The sequence below is a fragment of the Pantherophis guttatus genome, chromosome 3 (assembly GCF_059756535.1).
Source record: "Pantherophis guttatus breed Tessera chromosome 3, ASM5975653v1, whole genome shotgun sequence".
NCBI classification, from domain to species: Eukaryota; Metazoa; Chordata; class Lepidosauria; order Squamata; family Colubridae; genus Pantherophis; species Pantherophis guttatus.
The window spans coordinates 166,243,209-166,262,684 of NC_142065.1; the positions used below are offsets into that span (position 1 = coordinate 166,243,209).

Here is a 19,476-nt window from a genome sequence, read left to right on the forward strand (position 1 = left end):
GAGATTGGACAACCATTTCTCAGAAATGGTGTAGGGTTTCCTGCTTGAGCAAGGGGTTGGGCTAGAAGATATCCAAGGTCTCTTCCAACTGTTATTCTGTTTTTTATTTATCATGTTTATTAGAGGCAGAAAACAAACGGTTCTTCCTACTGTATGGTAGGAAGAATGTATTTCTGTATTTTCCTACATAGGACAAACAGCAATTATATTAAGGTCTAGCTGGTGTGCTATTTCATAGATGTAAACAGACATCTTAGCTAAGATGATGTTGGTGCTATATCAGTTCACAATATTTCATAATTGAAAATGATTTTATTATTGTTCATATATATTCAGTTTAATTACATTTTTTCCTGTCCTTCCTTCCCCTTAGGGAAGGAGACTGGTGGGAAGCAAGATCTATTGCAACAGGAAAGAGTGGCTACATTCCTAGCAATTATGTGGCTCCGGCAGATTCCATTCAAGCAGAAGAGTAAGACTTTATAATGTTCTTAATCATTTTTATCTGTAATTATTCAGTGGCGTTCAGTATAATTTAATAAGTCTATTCAAAAGAATTATTAGATACAGGAGGTCTTCGATTACAGCACTTACATGAATTAAACAAAATTAATATCTTAAAATATTATATTTTATATAGAGGAGACATTCTTAAAATGTATGTTTAGATTATTTTTAGAATAAATAGTTCAATTTCACATGTGTTAATATGAGTTCATACCGGTACAATTATTGACACATCACAGTCTATTAAATATCTAACTATATATCTATATCTATATATCTATATATGTATATGTATGTATGTATGTATGTATAATGTTTTGTCAGTGGGAATAAAATACAAAAGTGAAAAAAAATTAGAAAAAACCCCATACATCCAACAGTAACAATAACAAAAAAAACTCTGTACAAAAAAGGGGAGGGGAAGACCCAAACATATAACATTAAACATTTTTAAAAATCCACACTCGTTGGAAGCTGAAAAAAATAAATAAACCTAATAAATTCTCTTTCCCTAAATAATAGATCTGCAAAAAGTCACAAAATTTCTCATTCTTATTTATCAAGAAAAATATATTTATATTCATATTCCATATGAAGAGGTCTCACCTCCACATCATAGAGACTTCACAGTATATTCTGATGGAACAGTTTTCTGTTGAAAACATTCCAAATCTGTATTGGGTGTTATGGTGTGTGTAAGATATACAACCTTTAAAGCTTGGTATACTTTTTGCAAAGTTTAGTTGCAAGTTAGTGCTTACATTGCCACAAGTTGCTTGCTTAAATCTTCTGGCTAGTTTCTGAGCTTAGAAATACATGGAATTTCTATGCATATTGTTAAAGTTGGTTTTAATTTGAAATGTTTTAAATTATGGGCCAAACTTATTTAATTATTTTAAATCTATTTTAACTTTTGTGTACAAATGTTTTACTTTGGCTGTTCACCGCCCTGAGTCCGAAAGGAGAAGGGCGGTATAGAAATCAGATAAAATAACAAAAATAACAAATAAAGTTGCCTTGACCCAGAATTGCTTATAAACTTTGTGATTACCAGGCTATAAAGTAAGAGACCATGAGTTCAAGTCCTGCCTTAGCCATGAAAGCCAGCTGGGGGAACTTTGGGCTAATCACTCTTGACAGCGCAACCCACCTCACAGAGTTGTTGTTGTTGTGGGGAAAATAGGAGTAGAAAGTTAGGTTGTTGGGTATGTTATCTGCCTTGGATTATTTATAAAAATAATAAAGGAAATAAATGAATCTCCTTTGTAACTCAGCAAGTTCAGATATGCAGGTTTATTTTATTGCTTGTTTATATGGCATTATTGTCACTCAAATGCAATCTAGTATTTCCCACTGAAACAATGCTTAGCATGTTTGGTAATTTTAAAAAATTAACAAAACCACATTTAAAGCAGAAAGCATACAGGAATAACAAAATGACAAACAATACTTTCTGGTTTCACCTGTAGTTGCTTTAGTCCAACTGACTTGTCTTGTTTTTCTTCAAAATTTTAAACCAGTATTTTGGAATATCTGCTTTTGAACCGCTCCATGTATTTAAAACTAGTTTGTTACTGAATCTTGGATGGAATAGATGAGACACGGTCTTGTTTGTTTTTTGAATAAAAGTACTAGATCATATCTTTGCCTGTGGAAGAATCTGTGTGATCATATCACATTTAGAAACAACTTTGGTTTCTCATATATTTTAAAAGTACAAAGATGGAATTATATGGAAAGCCCCTGTTATAATGAATGCTCCATGGTCTCATCTTTGCAATTTAATACCATTGCTATGTTAATCAAATATTTCAACTGAATCTTTTCTTGAACATATTTCTCTTTCAATTTTGTAGATGGTATTTTGGTAAAATGGGCAGAAAAGATGCAGAAAGATTACTTTTAAATCCTGGGAATCAACGTGGTATTTTTTTAGTCCGAGAGAGTGAAACTACAAAAGGTATCTATCTTTAACTATATTACTGAATAAAATTAAATTATAATGAATTTGTAATTTTTTAATAAATGTGTTTACAGAATCAAATATTAAATTATTTTTCCAGGTGCTTATTCCCTTTCTATACGTGACTGGGATGAGATTAGAGGTGATAATGTGAAACACTATAAAATCAGAAAACTTGACAATGGTGGATATTATATAACAACAAGAGCACAATTTGAATCTTTACAAAAGCTGGTCAAACATTATACAGGTAGGTTCTAAATGTTATAACTGATCCTAGAAATAAATTATAACCTGATGCATATATTTCTGAGAAGGCTATGCTTTAAAATATGTGACTATATAAGAAATGTTTCTCTGATTGCTAGATCATGCTGACGGCCTGTGTCATAAATTAACAACTGTGTGTCCAACTGTGAAACCTCAGACACAGGGCTTAGCAAAGGACGCCTGGGAAATCCCTAGAGAATCCTTGCGGCTAGAAGTTAAGCTAGGCCAAGGGTGCTTTGGTGAAGTTTGGATGGGTAAGTGTTACATGGGGAAAACCGTAACTCTTATAATTAAATCTAAGGGTTCTGTGCATAATAGTTCCAGGCCTTATTATCTCCAGATTTTAAAAAAAGATTTTAGATTGCTGAAATGGAATAATAATAATAATAATAATTTTATTTCTATACCGCCCTTCTCCCGAAGGACTCAGGGTGGTGTACAGCCAATTTAAAAACACAAGACACAACAATAATTAAAAATTAAAATAATTAAATAGATTTGGCCGATTTAAAACCCCAAAAATTAAAATACCCCAATTTAAAATTATTATATTGACAGCCCTGCCTGGCGGAACAACAGGGTCTTCAGTGCGCAGCGGAACACCCGGAGGTCGGAGATCTTACGTATTTCCGGGGGCAGTTCATTCCACAGGGTTGGGGCTCCCACAGAGAAGGCCCTCCCCCTGGGTGTCGCCAGCCGACATAACTTGGCTGATGGCACCCTGAGGAGACCCTCTCTGTGGGAACGGACTGGTCGGTGGGAGGCTATTGGTGGCAGAAGACGGTCTCGAAGGTATCCGGGTCCTGTGCCATGGAGCGCTTTAAAGGTGGTAACCAACACCTTGAATCGCACCCGGAAGACCACTGGGAGCCAGTGCAGCTCGCGCAGGAGGGGTGTCACGCGGGCACAACGAGGTGCGCCCATAACCACCCGCGCGGCCGCATTCTGGACCAGCTGGAGCCTCCGAGTGCTCTTCAAGGGGAGCCCCATGTAGAGAGCATTACAATAGTCCAGCCGGGAGGTGACAAGGGCATGAGTGACCGTGCGCAAGGCGTCCCGGTCCAGAAAGGGCTGCAACTGGCGGATCAGGCGAACCTGATAAAAGGCCCCACTGGCCACGGCCGTCATATGCTCTTCTAAAGACAGCTGTGCGTCCAGGAGGACACCCAGATTGCGAGCCCTCTCTGTGGGGGGCAAAGATTCACCCCCAATAGTCAGCGATGGCACCTGCTGACTATATCGGGACGCCGGTAGCCACAGCCACTCGGTCTTGGAAGGGTTGAGTCTGAGCCTGTTCCTCCCCATCCAGACCCGCACGGCCTCCAGGCAGCGAGACATCACATTAGAAAACATCTGCCTAAGAATTAGAGAATCACTTTAAATCATTTATAAATAATACTACTTTAAATCATTTATAAACAATAGGCTAAAGGCACAAATTATTTTTAAATTCTGTTCAACATTTTTTTAATGGATTATTTTACACATACCGACCCTGCTGCAAAATTTATATTCCACTGAAAATCTTTGTATTGTAACTGATAATATAATGCATTTATTACATAGGTACATGGAACGGAACAACAAAAGTTGCAATCAAAACTCTAAAACCTGGTACAATGATGCCAGAAGCTTTCCTACAAGAAGCTCAGATCATGAAGAAATTAAGGCATGATAAACTTGTTCCACTTTATGCTGTAGTTTCTGAGGAGCCTATCTACATTGTCACTGAATTCATGACAAAAGGTACATTTTACCTCTATATTGAAATCAAATAGGAAAACAATAGTATTGTATGGATTTACTATTGAATTATTATGGCAGAATAGAGAGAAAAGTATTTTATCATGGTAGATATTTAGAAGTGTCTACCACGGCTTTCATTGTAGATTTTGGTTCTTATCCCACTGGAACAGTTAAATCAGAGTTAGAACGCAGTGTGGTGGGCTGTATCTAGGAAGTTTAGTTATGGCACCAGATGTCTTTCTGTTTTTATTGGGGAGGAGTTGTTTTATTTTTGTATAATATTGATTTTATATAATTGTTGTGAGACAAAATTATGGTTCTAAAATGGGTGGCAATCAGATTTTTTTAATTAAATAAGTAAATAAATAAATTTTTCCCCTTAAAAAAAAAGACAAACTATCATTTTATATTATTATTTTCTTAATACCTTTCCTGGCAGTCAACAAGAAACATATTCAGGAAGCATTTGCCAGGTGTATATAAAAGGCATTAATAGAATCAGATAGTTACATAAATTAAAATTAGGTGTAATAAAGATATTTGCGTATATTATTATTATTATTATTATTATTAATAATAATAATAATAATAATAATAATAATAATAATAATAATAATAAAAACTTGTACTGGAAAATGTGCAAACTTTTCAATATGTAGCACTCTTTACATCCACGAAGTGACAGGTTGTACCTGTCAAGAAAAATGGTCTTTTACAGATTAATTGATAGGACTTAAAATATGAGAGATTAAAAATACAGGTAATCCTCGATTTACAACAGTTTGTATAGTGACCCTTCAAAGGTACAATGGCACTAAAAAAAGCGACTTATGACCATTTTTCACACTTAACGATCATTAAAGCATCCCCATGGTCACGTGATCAAAATTCAGACACTTGGCAACTGATTCATATTTATGATGGCTGCAGTATCCCAGAGTCACGTGATAACTTTTTATGTCATTCTAACAAGCAAAATCAGGGGAAAGCTAGATTCACTTAACAACTGTGACATTAACTTAACAACCACAGTTATTCATTTAACAACTGTGGCAAGAAAAGTCGTAAAATGGGGCCAAATTCACTTAACAAATGTCTCATTTAACAATGAAAATTGTTATGAGCTTATATATAGGCCCCAAAGTATTCTTAATAAATTAAAACAATGGGTACTTGCTGCCAGAAATAAGAAAAAAAACCAGGGCTGAAAACCGTATCCTGATGGTGAGAAAATGACAGAAACTATTCTCATCAGTTTATTTTCTAGTAAAGGCATGTTTTGTCATTGACTACTTCCTTCCATTGCAGACTTATACTGAATAGGCAATACTCCTATGGCAGCCATGTTGTGGAGACTGCTTACACATTTAGAGAAATCTTAATATTCCTACTCCCCCACGCCCTGAATAGATGCTTATCTCTAATCCAGGTGTACATTTATATGTCTTGAAGCAACACTACTTGATTTTATGCCCATGACATAGAAAATAAATCCAATATTGAATTCATATTTATTTGCATATGTCACTTCTGAATAATTAAGGTGGGATATAAATCAATAAATAAAAACAAATAAACCATACAAATTAAGACAAACTCCTGCCTCACAAAACTGCATATCTGCTCTTGGGAGAATGAGGGGACCTCACGTATACAGCCATTACATTTAAATTGTTGGAGATATCTGTTAACATTGTCATATATCCAAAGGATTTGGTTAAATATGTTTTATTTTATACATGCCCAAAATTACTACTAATTCCAAAATACTACATTGTAACCATATAAGTATTGGTTTTTTCTGTTTTATTTATATTGATATTAATAGAATTTTATTTTAACTATGCCTGAAGTAAGTGTAGATTTTGAAACTGAACTGTTACTAAAGTGTTGTGATACCATTACTATAACTGAATTAAAGGAAACACTGCTGTTTTTATGTCTTTCTGTAGGAAGCTTACTAGATTTTCTTAAGGAAGGAGAAGGGAAATATTTAAAGCTTCCACAACTGGTGGATATGGCTGCCCAGGTACTTATTCAAATATGTTCTTTGATTACTAAAACATTCCAATATTACAACCATTGAGTAATATAGAAAAGGCTAAAAGTGATTGCCCATTCTGTCAACAGTCTGATTATAACCATAGATCTTCAGGTGGTCATCTGTATAGATTTGTGCCTGCATCGTAGGGTATTCTGGAACATTCTCTAGTTCAGCTTTTTTTGGTGAAAAGATTCTCTAAAGCAGGAAATTCTAAAGTTTTTACCATTACACCTTCCTTTTAGTATAACTTTAATATACACAACTCCCCCCAAAATCCAAACACCAAATGAATACAAAAAAACAATGAAAACAATACAATGAAACTTTGGGAAAGGTAGATTTTTTGTAACAATGTAACTAAAAGGTCCTTCACATGTCCCCTGGACTTTGTCTGCACCTCCCCAAGGGAGTTACACCTTGGAAAAGCCTCATCTAAAGTGTCTGCCCAAACTGAACCCCTCAGACTGCCAGTATGGTCAAAGAAAGAAAATATCCCTGCAGTGGGTAACACGGTGAATCAACATGATAGGTGACATGTAAGCAACCTTTTGTTATCGTTTGTGGGTTTTTATGGATTATAAGTGTTGGGCCTTTTTCAGAAATATTTGTAAGTAGTGGCAGGAGCAGACAAGCATTCAAGAATGTAGGTTTCCAATGAATGTCTCTACTGCAAAACCAATAAAACCAATATGATTCCAGTACTCAGTTCCAGTGTCTACTATGTGCCAAATGCAAGCCCTATTTACAGTGAACTCAATTTTTTGTGCACAGTGCAATGGCTCCCAAATTCTCTCTTTTGGGCAAGTAACATAGTTTCTACTTATTCCTCATTATTTATTATTTATTTATTTATTTATTTATTTTATTGAATTTGTATACCGCCCTACTCCCAAAGGACTCAGGGCAGTGAACAGCCATAGAATAAAACATATAAATACAAAATTTAAAATAGACTAAAACGAATTAAATAATTTGGCTGAACAAATTTAAAACCCCAATAATTTAAAACCAAATTTAAAATTTCCATTTAAAAAGGGGAAAGATTATTATTATGGTAATATAATAATCTCATTTCATGCTATTTACTTCTAACCTACTGTGAACACAATGTATAGGAGAAGAGCTATCTTATCAGTGATCACATCAAAATGAGTTCAATAATAGCAGTTTAAAACTGCTATAATCTAGGCTTCACAAATGTGGATGGTATAGACATAACGGAAGCTCTTAATATGTCATTCAGCCATTGCAGTAATTGCCCTATGGGAATTGCCCACAAACAACAAATGTCACAGGCAGATGTTGTAGTTTGTCAAACAAATCGTTTCAATAAAATAGTGGGGAAACTTTTGTTAAGCAGCAAATGAAAGATGGTTGAGTCAAATGAAATGATTTCATGCTGTCAAGGTAAAAACAAAACTACTTTTCAGATCTAAATGATTATTTCAATGTGGCTGGTAGAATAAGGGAGGAAAGCTAAAAAAACAATGTTCTCACAAGGGCGTTAGAAAATATTTTCAGAATCAAGGTAGAATTAAGACACAAAGTAGCTTTGTTCTTAGCTACACAATGTACAATGAGGCAATTCTTTATAAGCAAATAGTTTGCTTCGAAAGAATATTGGCATATTTTGCAGATGTAACAACGGCCCAAAATGTTACTTTAAAGGGTAACCATGTAATGAAGTGATAGTTAAAGAGTTGAATAGTGGAGATAAGTTGAGAGAGCAGCAAATAGTCTGTCCATTGTGGATAAACTTTGATAACCAGAAAATAGTGGTGACAAATTGATGTATAATTTGAGAATTAAAAAAAGTATAGAATGCGAGAAATCCACCATCATGTCTGTGAAATACTGATAATCACCAAATAATTTTAGTGAATAGGAAGGTTTTTCTTTTTTAAGAAATTATGAAATTTCTTTTCAAAGAAATTATGAAACTAATTCCCCAGAGCAAAACACAGCCACTGGCACTTTACCACTTTTAGGTAATTCAGACAGCCCACTCTACCCTGTTAAAAAGGCATAGCAGATTGTTTCCAAAGAAAGGCATCATTTTAAGCCGTCAGTCATAGCATTTGGAATCTTGGATGGTGCATCTGGCTTCCACCTGAGAATACTGTAGGTAGGAGATTCTTGTCAAGGAGATTATGTTGAAACTTGCTCTTGGCTAAATGCAATAGGACTGTGCAGACGATCCTGTCCCAACAAAGCTTCATGATTGTGACCAGAGGAATACTTACAATAGGATGCTGTCCAGTTTGGAAAAAAGAATGCACCTGAGAAAGAAACAGGATGCTTTTGAGAATTGCTGCAATATAGCATACTGTATATCAACGGTTTTGAATATTCATAAAATGATCATTCCCAAACCATGAAAAATTCTGTCAAAGAAACGATTGCAATATCAAATCCTGTACCACAATCCAAAATATAGCTGAGCATATCTGCAGCAACAATTCATCTTTAGGAAGGTGAGCTACTATTAAAAATGTGATGTGAAATATACCAGCACTAATCGAGTTTCTCTGGGCTAAGCTTGAGTGCAACAGTAGATCCTTTGTGTTTATAGACCTGTGAAGGTTATAAATGTGAGGAAATATCATAAAGTTATGTTTACCATCACTTTCATAACTGCAAATGTCTCTGTATGAGGCCATTGCTAAACAAACACTACCTATATGTTAATGTAGGTAGTATTGTACTGTATTCTCTTCCTTTTAATTACAAACTACAAAGTTGCTAAAGAATTGGGCTGTTTCTTTTTTTAAAAAAAGTTTTATTGGATTTTTATTTTTAAATATACATCAATATCAATACATGAATAGTGTGGCCTCTGGGTATAATTCATTTTGATACAAATAGCAATAATAATAATAATAACAATATTTGTTACATTAATAATCCTAGTATTAATATATATGTTTGTTTTAGAGTAGTTATTCAATATTTAAATGTTCCATTTTAATGCCAATGATATTATTAAGCATAAATAGTAATATCATCTTTCAACCTCTAATCTTTCCATCTGGTTATTACTTATATTCTATTACATAAAAATTATATCTGCTAATATTCCCCCTATTTCTTATTTCTACCTCTATTCTAGTTTCTAGTCAGGCCACCATTACTAATCCTAGTGTTAATACACATGTTTATATTAAGACATAGTCCTTCATTATTTAGTTATTCAAAGTCTCAGTATGCCATTCTAGTACCAATCATTCTATTATTTAAACATACCTAATAGTACCATCTTTCAACTTCCAATCTTTCCACCTAACTATTGCTTTATATAAAGGTATGTATTCTTATTTCTACTTCTATTCTAGTTTTTAATCAGGCCATCATTATATTAGAAAAAGAAAAACATTATTTCATCTATCATCTCTTGCCCGTTTTAATACTTCAATTTTTATTCATTTTTTAGCTTGCCTTCCATACTCCTCTCTTGGATCTTTGTCTCTATCAGCATCTGTGTCTTCACCATTCAGTCTGACTATTTGTCCCATCTCTATCCTCCTAAGCTGCCAGGTCTCCAGAGTGTCCACCCAAGCCCCTATCTCCCTTTCAAAAGTATCTTCCAGGTTATCTCATTCCATTTTTAAATCTCTTAAGGTACTTTTCCCTTGGTTTATTTCAACAGTCATTATTATCTTTATCGTCTTCTCCTTCTCATCTTCTTGCTTTATTTGCTGGTCTGTCTAACAAAGGAATTGGGCTGTTTCAAAATCAAATAAGTAAAATACAATTATTCAACCTTGACTAGTCAGTAATAATAAAGAAACATGGCCAGATGCATGAATTATTCCACTCGATTGAATGCAAATAAACTCCAACTAGATTGAATCCAGGCTCCCCCATATATACCACACTATCTGCATCAGACAAAGGCTAGATTTTCCCTCAAAGACACAAAGATTTAGGTTAGGTTGAAATTGTGTTGAAATTTAAAAAGAATTGGCCAAGTAGAGTGGATCCTATGTGCAATTCTCTCTAAATAACTATTACAGATAGTCCTCACTTAATGACTATTCATTTCAGATTGAAGAACGGAAGAATACGTTACAATTCCCCAAATTCTAAAGAAGAAATGCAAATAAATAAGTTTCATATTCTGAAATAGAAGCCAGTAATGCAACACACACGAACACTTTAAAAGAGAATGAAGCTGAAGCATCAATGCCAAAGAAAGTTCCCAGTTATTCAGTAGGAGACTGTGGAGGCAGATATGAAAAATGTCACCAACATAGAGCAGCAGAAGATGGGGTAAATTTAGACTGGAATTCTCCAGCTTTCACTTCATTGTTTTCCCAAGTTTGATTCACTTTCTTATTTTCACCAAGATCAAATGGCCTGATGTCAAAAATTCATGGCTCTTAAATTCAAAATAGACATAGGAGAAAATTGGTTTTAGATATAAGGGAGTTAAAGCCAGAGCAGGTATTAAACAACAGAGAGTAATGTAAACTTTCCCATGAACAAACTTGTAGAAGGTAGATATTTACTTTCTGCAATTTGATTTATTTACAAAACTTACTCTTGGGGAAATCATCAAGTGAGATGTATCTGAAGGATAAAACAGTGATGGCAAGTGGGCAAGTAACCCCTTGAACTGCAAACAAAAACTGAGAATTAATTACTAATAGTAGGATTTTATTCCTGAAACTAGTAGTTTGCTGAAAAAAGGCCAAGGGATCATAGATTAAGAAGTCAAGTCTTGATGAAGAAAAACACAAAGCAAAAACATCAAAAGTAGAAAGGACAAAAGAGAAAAACAAAAGGAAAAAAATGTGCAAAATAGTGTAGAGAAAGTCTAAAGGAGAAGTTTTGAGTGGTTACCACCATGACAGCCAAAAAGAGAATTTTGGGCAATTCAATGTAAGCAGACATTTTAAGCATGAACCTCCACCAAAAAAATCAGCTTGAGAATGTTCTAGAAAATTGCTTTACACAAGTGCAACATGCATATGTAATACACACAGAACAAAAAGAATAATGTGTAGACTTTTCTAATTTAAGATTATTAATTCTGTTGCAAAATAATATTGCTACATGTTATGAAATCTAAACATTGTAAATCTACTGTGTTTGTAACATGTAACTTCAGAATCATTTTCATGATTTTGTATTAAGTATTTCATTGACTGAATACTGCTTTGTTAATAAGATACTTTTTTTATAAGATTGCTGATGGCATGGCGTACATTGAAAGAATGAACTACATTCATAGAGATCTTCGAGCAGCTAATATACTTGTAGGGGATAATCTGGTGTGCAAAATTGCTGATTTTGGATTAGCAAGATTAATAGAAGACAATGAATACACTGCTAGACAAGGTATTTACAATATTCTTTATGTACTATCCAGTATAGTAAATATTGTTTTATTAGTATGTATAATGTATTGTCTGAATTCTTGATCAACACAAGTCAGCTTATGTCTGAAATATTATAGGTTTTTCTGCTTGAGCAGGGGGTTAGACTAGAAGACCTCAAGCCCCTTCCAACCCTATGATTCTATGCGCTATGTTCTAGTTTGACTAAGTGCTTTACTAATATTAATACTTTCTGAGATAGATGAATGATCTTTATTTTTTCCATTTACTATAGTCATTAGTAATAGAAACTGGATATTCTCTGAAGTGGATTATTCAATACACTGTTATCTGTTTTAAAATAGTTTTCTGAATTTTTTAACTGATTTATTAACAATATAACTTGCTAAAATAAATCCTTATCTCTGCAAAAGTAAAATTGTTGTTGAACAAGGCTTCATTTTGTTATCAAACTTTGCAACATACTGTGATTCATATTCAAGGTTATTTGCCAAGCAGTTTATAAAGAAACAGTACAACAGTATAAACAGTATAATCTGAACTTCAGATTATAGGCAGGTGCTGAAAGCTGCACTTGTTTATGTACATCCTGCAAATCATTTGCATAATAGAAAGAACAATTATGTGCTAGTTCTCCACATACACAGATTAACAATGGCAACTTTTTTACAATAGTTACCAACCTGCATGCTAAAATGCATAGATTTTCTTCATTATCTGGGCAGAACAACCTCAGCCTTGGGAGAAGTACCATTAAACATATGTTAATTTGAAAGTATTACTCACTTTGTTGTCACCCACGCTCTACTCCCACATGTATTCTCAATTAGACTTTTCTCTTTCAGTACAACAAAGATACGTTTGCAGTTCTTTTCCAGCAGAAAGAGTTCCAATCTCCAGATTAGTTCTTATGTTTAATAGAATGGATGCTATTACAACAATAGAAGAGACTATCAAATTATCCTTTTCCCATATGATAGATAGATAGATAGATAGATAGATAGATAGATAGATAGATGATAGATAGAAAATAGAAAAATAGATAGATATAAATAGAAAAATAGATAGATAGATAGATAGAAAGATAGATAGATAGATAGATAGATAGGATATAAAGATAGAGAGATAGAGAGAGATAAATAGATATAGATAGCACCATCAAAATAATTTTTAAAATAGTTATAATTTATAATATTAAAATGCATTATTTTCAATGTGTATGTATTATCTAGGGGCCAAATTCCCAATTAAATGGACAGCACCTGAGGCTGCACTATATGGTCGGTTTACAATTAAATCTGATGTCTGGTCATTTGGAATTTTGCTGACAGAGCTTGTAACAAAGGGACGTGTGCCATACCCAGGTAAGAGGAGGGAAAAACCATGACTAATGTATCATGTTAGTTATATAATTTCACAATCTGTTATTTATGCTTAGGGTTATTTACAATCAGTTGTTCTGATGAAATAAATTGCATTACCTCATACAATACTTAAGAAAACACTACAGTTAATGCAAACCATGTTACAGAAGCTGCAATTCAATATTTTAAAAATGTAGAGACACACTATTTTAAAACATCAAATTTACTGTGTTTATAAATAAAAGACATTATGCCAGATCATTTTTACCATAGATTTTTAAAGAAGTCAAAGCTAACCTTTGATAAGCAAAATAATTGTGTTTATTCCTAGTTTCTTTTATTTTCTTTATTTTCTTTTTTCTTTTCTTTCTACTGTTACCTTGCATCTCTTTGGAGTGTCTCAGATGAGGCACAAAAATACACTGGGAATATAGTGGGAAACAACAAATTGACATTTGCCATTATTGTGTTCAAAAATCCCAATATAAACTCTAATTTCAAACCATAGTTGGACTTTCCCCAAACAAGCTATAGTTTGGAATAGTTCAACAAATCATGATTTTAAAAATATTTAATGTTGTCCGTGAATACAACCTATAAATCTGTTTACATTCCAAGTAAACAGTGACAGATTTTTGAAACCCTCTTTCAACTTGAAAAAATACAAACATTAAAGCTATTCTTTTAATTTTAGGAATGGTCAATCGGGAAGTTTTAGAGCAAGTGGAACGTGGATATAGAATGCCTTGTCCTCAGGGATGCCCAGAATCTCTCCATGAATTAATGAAACTGTGTTGGAAGAAAGATCCCGATGAAAGGCCAACATTTGAATACATTCAGTCTTTCTTAGAAGATTATTTTACTGCTACAGAACCACAGTACCAGCCTGGAGACAATTTATAAATTGATGGCTTACATCCCATGCACAAATATGCCAAATGTAGAGTACTTTTTTTAAAAAATTCCTTGCTAATTGGAAGAACTCAAAAGAAGGCAAATTGCAATTTGCATGCTCTTGTTAGCTGGCAAACTGGAATTCTGAAATACGGTTGCACAAAACCACTTTTTAAAGTGTTATACCTAAATGTATCAATGATATATTTTTCTCCAATATTATATCAGGGTCCAAAAGAAATACACTGAAAAAAATGGGCGGTAAAATTAGCATTGCTATAATAAGTGGAGCTGCTGATTTCTTCTTTTTTCTTCTTCTAACATTTAAGTCATTATTAAAGGCAACATCAGCTATTTAAATAAACTTATGAATGGAAATGGTCAAAGGATAACAAAATAGCTTATGGGACCAACAGTACTATTATGTTAGAGTTAAGAGGGCTTTAAATATAAAGTTTTCTTCATTTCCTAGGGTAGCTCTCAGCAGATGGCAGCACCTGACCAACCTTCTCTGAGCTCAGAAGTTAGACTTGATTAGTTTCAGGAATACTGTGGCTGTAGACTAGATAGGAAAATGGAAAAAATATGGATGAAGAAAATGATAAATTAACCCTGTATTGTTGCCAAGAAAACTATATGGACATGTATGTGAAGACACCAGGAGTCAACTTCAACTCCAAAAAAAATTACTTTTAAAGCAAGTAATTTATGATAAACTTGATTAAATACTAGACCTCAATAATGGAACTGAAAAGCATGTTGCACTGTGCTGAAACTTTATATTAATATATCATAACTGGAAAGTAGCGTATTTTATTTCCTACATAGTTCAATTAAGAATGAAATTAACTTCATAAACCATTAATTCATTTTGTAATTAAGTTACTAGAATACAATGTTAAACCTGAAACTGCAAAATGCAATCAGAGGGAAAAGTTAACATCTTAACCTTCAAGATGTAGTGTTTCAAAGTTCCAATTCGTAGTGAAACATGTTTCAGGTTTTAATTTTTTTTTAGAAGGCACATCTGAAAAAGGAAGTAAAGTGGCAAATGCTTATGATTTAATTCACCAATTAAAATGTTCAGGGATTCACTAGATTGCACAGCTTCTCTTTGCTATGTATCTCTGTCAAAGTATTTATGAAAAATATTGTAAGATCTGAGAGCCCATCAATGGATCAGATCTAGATCTAGATCTGAATGAAATGAACTTCTATGTTGGCAGACATAGCCCCCTCGTGCTGTTCTGGAACATCATGCAATCCCCACAATATACTTTGATGGAGGTAAATGATGGAGGGATTGGTGTGAATTGTTTCCCCATTTTTGCAGTTCAGAGTTTCAGAATTCCTGATTTACCCCAACGTAGTAAGTGTTGGGATAATGATAGCTGGACAGTAGCCCATTTTTCTAATAATGCACAGTGATTCACAGTCAACTAGACAATAAATGGTTGCATAGTGGTTCATAACACTCTTTACAAAAGCATCAGATCCAAAAGCTGTTATTAGAGTGGACTGAATCCATCTCCTCCTTGCATTTCTTGGGAGAAGTTGGACTTTTCGTAGCCATTATGTATAGCTTTAAACTATAGGAACAGACCACCACCTAAGCCAAATTCAGCTAATGATATTAAAACTGCACACATACACTACTCACAAGTAAACTGGGGAGTAGGAGCTATCATAACCTCTATCATATCAAGCAATAAAATCCTCTTGGCATTTTAGAATTTTCCACTCGAAACAAATGTTGCACTTCAAAGCTTTTCTGTGAAAATGATTATTACTGCTACCAGAAAAACCACAAATATTTTATTCTGGTGAAACTTACATAAACTTATAAAATTGTGCAATCAAGTGGCATTTTCTTTTCTCATTTATAGATCCCATAACTAGAAATTTTGAAAGGGCTCTATGTAGCAAATAATACAGGATTGTAATTTCTTTTATATTCTGAAATAGGTAGTGCAGTTGTGTTTATGTAATAATGCATATGCCAGAAAACTAGTCTGGTGTTATTTGGATTTTAATTAAAAATGCAACAAATCATTGTAACAAATGTATAGTAAGGAAATTAAAAAACAGTAATTTAATGAGTTTATTGAAGAAAAATATGTATTTTAAGCGTTATACTTTCCATGTTTGTTTTTCCTTGTTTTATAGTGTATTACCTCAAGATTTTAATGTGAGCAAATAATTCAACACAACACTTTTCTATATATAGTAATACATGTAAAAGTGTGATTATTTTTATAAAACATGATGTTGAATTTGTTTCACAAGATTGCTTTTAAAATTCTAATTACAAAATTATTTTTTAAGAAAATAACGTGATAAGTTCCAAGTTGCTTTGAAATGAAACAATCCTATATATACTTATCTGAGACTAAGTTTAATTTAACTAAATGTAATTGACTCCATGAGACTTACAAGTTGACACGCATAGCACTGCTCCATTTTTTATACTTCTTGATCTTTAGAGAATAATCTGAAGTATGTTGTTTTATTTTGTATTTGTTAGTAGATTTCAACAGTCTACAGAATACATCTTTTTGCAGGTGCCATGATTCACTTATAAGATTTTTTTTTCCTTGCCCTAGAAATATTAGAAATTGTTTTAGTCCTTTCTCTGGATAGGTTTGCATATCAAAATAAGCCAAAGCAAGCATGCTTTATTATTGCATGGATACTGATGCTTATTCTGTCAGTATAAACTAAGCAAATCAAGAAACTTCTGATATTGATTTATTTAACCTTGCTAAGTGAATAACAAGCTCAGAATCACAAATCAAGAATTTGAAATCAGAAATTATTCCTAATTTTCATTTTTGGCTGATGAAAATATAAAGCAGTTAAAAATCTTGGCCTAGAAGCAATTAAATAAAGCATGATTAAGTTTTCTCGATTTGTTTAACTGGTATCTATTAGCAGAAGGATCTAAGCCAGACAGTGTGCATGAGCACACTTCTTCTTTCCCAGAAAGTCTCTTTCCCCTGTATGAAACTGGAATGCTATTCCTTTAAAATGCACTGGCATCTTCCATTAAATATTGGAAAACACTAACCATTACGTGTGCATAAGGCACTTTGTTATTTTTGCTAACATTGTAAATGTGTGCATAAGGCACTTTGTTACTTTACAAACACAATTGATATGCATACATCTCCTGGTTTTTGGGATTAAGTGTCTCTGTTTAGAAATTTTGGTGGATACTGTATAATGGGCCCTCACCAAAAAAAAAAAATCTTAAAAATGATGAAGTATGTTTCGCCAATCTTGAAGACAAGTGAAGGGTAGGGATGAGAAGGAGCTACCTATAACAATGTTATAGTAATTTCAAGTACAGGTCTTGGAATTTCCTCTTCCTGAACTGTTGGTTAACTGTTGGGAAAGTACTGTAGCCCCTTTTGCTGGGTGGTAATTTTCCTACTAAATTAATTGTCCTTTATTGGACTGGGAGCAATAAGCACAATTTCTGCACATTTTCAGTTAGAAATAAAGGGAGCCACAATTTTCTGATATGGCTCCTTGTTTCGTTGGAACTTTCAATGGAAAAGTCCAATATAACCTCAAATTATTTTTTGTGAATTTTATTCCATGCCTTCTTATTCTTCTGTCAATACTGTACAGCATGACCCAGCATCTCCAGTAACACTGTATTTTTTTAAAAAAGTAGAATTACTAGAACAATTTTTAGAATATAAATGCAAATTTATTACGTTTTCAATTCCTATGTTTATTGGATTTTCAGCACTTCCTGTACTGTAATCATTGTTAATCAGTTCAGAATGATTTTTATATTGTATTGAAAACTATTGTGTAACATTTCTGATAGAAACTGTAGTGCAAGCCTTGTGTATCAGTTTTGTTGAAGCTACATTGTGTGGTAACCTTTTGTTTGGTTTTCCTATCATACTATATTGACAAGCTTAAATATTTTTAATATTTTATTACTTTGCATAATTAAACTTCCCAAAGCTTAATAAATTAGTGCATCTTCTGTTACTAAAGCAGAAAAATTGATTAATATTGTATGGCAATTGAAACGGAATAGCTTTTCTTCAGCAACTCTATATAAATGCATCCCCAACACTATGTTTTTAGCATGATACATGTTAACATTCTAACATCCCTCTAAATTTGTTATGGATCCCAAAATAGTATTTATCAGCTGTGAAAAGAAACTGGTATTCAGGACACTTGTCCTTCCAAAAGTTTCAACAATTTAAAATTCTAAAATATAATTTACAATATTTATTATTTACTATTTACAATAGTAAATTATATTTTAGAAAATTATAGAACACATACTTATGCCAGCATATATACTATTATTATGCAATAAAATTAAGCCTAAATTTGACATAATTGCATAGACAAAATTAATTCATATATAATTTATGAACTAAACCAGTTCTACAGTAACATTTTTAATTGACAGAGTGTGGTATGTCACTATGAATACTACTGTTATTAGCCAAAATTAACTTGGACTTAACATCCTGTAAATTTGTCTCAGCAAAATCCTGAGAAAAAGGATTAGTAACAGTAAGGACCTCCTTTTGGCCTTGCCCTTTCAGATAAATCCGTGATGACTTTAGAAGAGGAGAGGAGGCGAGGAACGGTTTGACGTTCTGGCGGTCGGTTTAAAGCCAACTATGTCTAGGCCCGTGATGGCGAACCTATGGCATGGGTGCCACAGGTGGCACATGGAGCCATATTGGTGGGCACGCGAGCTTAGCTCCGGCACGCATGCGTGCGCCGGTCACTTGATTTTCGGGCTTTCTGGGCAGGGCCGGATTTAGATGAAAAGAGGCCCTAGGTTATTCCACTTATGAGGCCCTTTCACCTGTAGTGAAAGTGTAATTTTAATTTTGCTAACAATTTGAATGTAGGCCCCTCTTGATCTTAGGCCCTAGGCTGAAGCCTAGTTAGCCTATAGGAAAATCCGGCCCTGCTTCTGGGCCCACCAGAAGTCAGGAAACACACTGTTTCCGGCCTCCGGAGAGCCTCCAGGAAGGGTGGGGAAGGCTGTTTTTTGCCCTCCCCAGGCTCCTAGAAAGGCTCTGGAGCCTGGGGAGAGCAAAAAATGGGCCTACTGGGCCCACTGTGCCATCGTGTGCCAAAAGCAGGGGGCGCATGAGGGGGGAGGGGCACATAGAATTATGCATGTGGGCACACGTGTGTGTGTGTGTGTGTCCCCCCCACGCTCCCCCCCACACTTTTGGCACGCAATGGCAAAAAGGTTAGCCATCACTGGTCTAGGCTAAAGATGCTGAGCTTCTCAATCAAAAGGTGACCGGCAGTTCAGCGGTTCAAATCCCTAGTGCTGCATAACGGGGTGAG

General features: G+C 34.0%; 1 protein-coding gene across 2 annotated transcripts in view; it reads left to right on the plus strand.

Moving 5' to 3' along the window:
• Positions 1–18,117, plus strand: part of YES1 (YES proto-oncogene 1, Src family tyrosine kinase) — a 42,151-nt gene extending 24,034 nt beyond the window's left edge. For both annotated transcript variants that reach the window (XM_034429556.3, XM_034429557.3), the window contains 9 exons: positions 374–472; positions 2,364–2,467; positions 2,571–2,720; positions 2,839–2,994; positions 4,307–4,486; positions 6,439–6,515; positions 11,717–11,870; positions 13,102–13,233; positions 13,928–18,117. In XM_034429556.3, the coding sequence (XP_034285447.2) occupies positions 374–472; positions 2,364–2,467; positions 2,571–2,720; positions 2,839–2,994; positions 4,307–4,486; positions 6,439–6,515; positions 11,717–11,870; positions 13,102–13,233; positions 13,928–14,136 (1,261 nt within the window). In that variant the 3' untranslated portion in view covers positions 14,137–18,117. The remainder of the gene's footprint in view (positions 1–373; positions 473–2,363; positions 2,468–2,570; positions 2,721–2,838; positions 2,995–4,306; positions 4,487–6,438; positions 6,516–11,716; positions 11,871–13,101; positions 13,234–13,927) is intronic.
• The last annotated feature ends 1,359 nt before the right edge of the window (positions 18,118–19,476 follow it).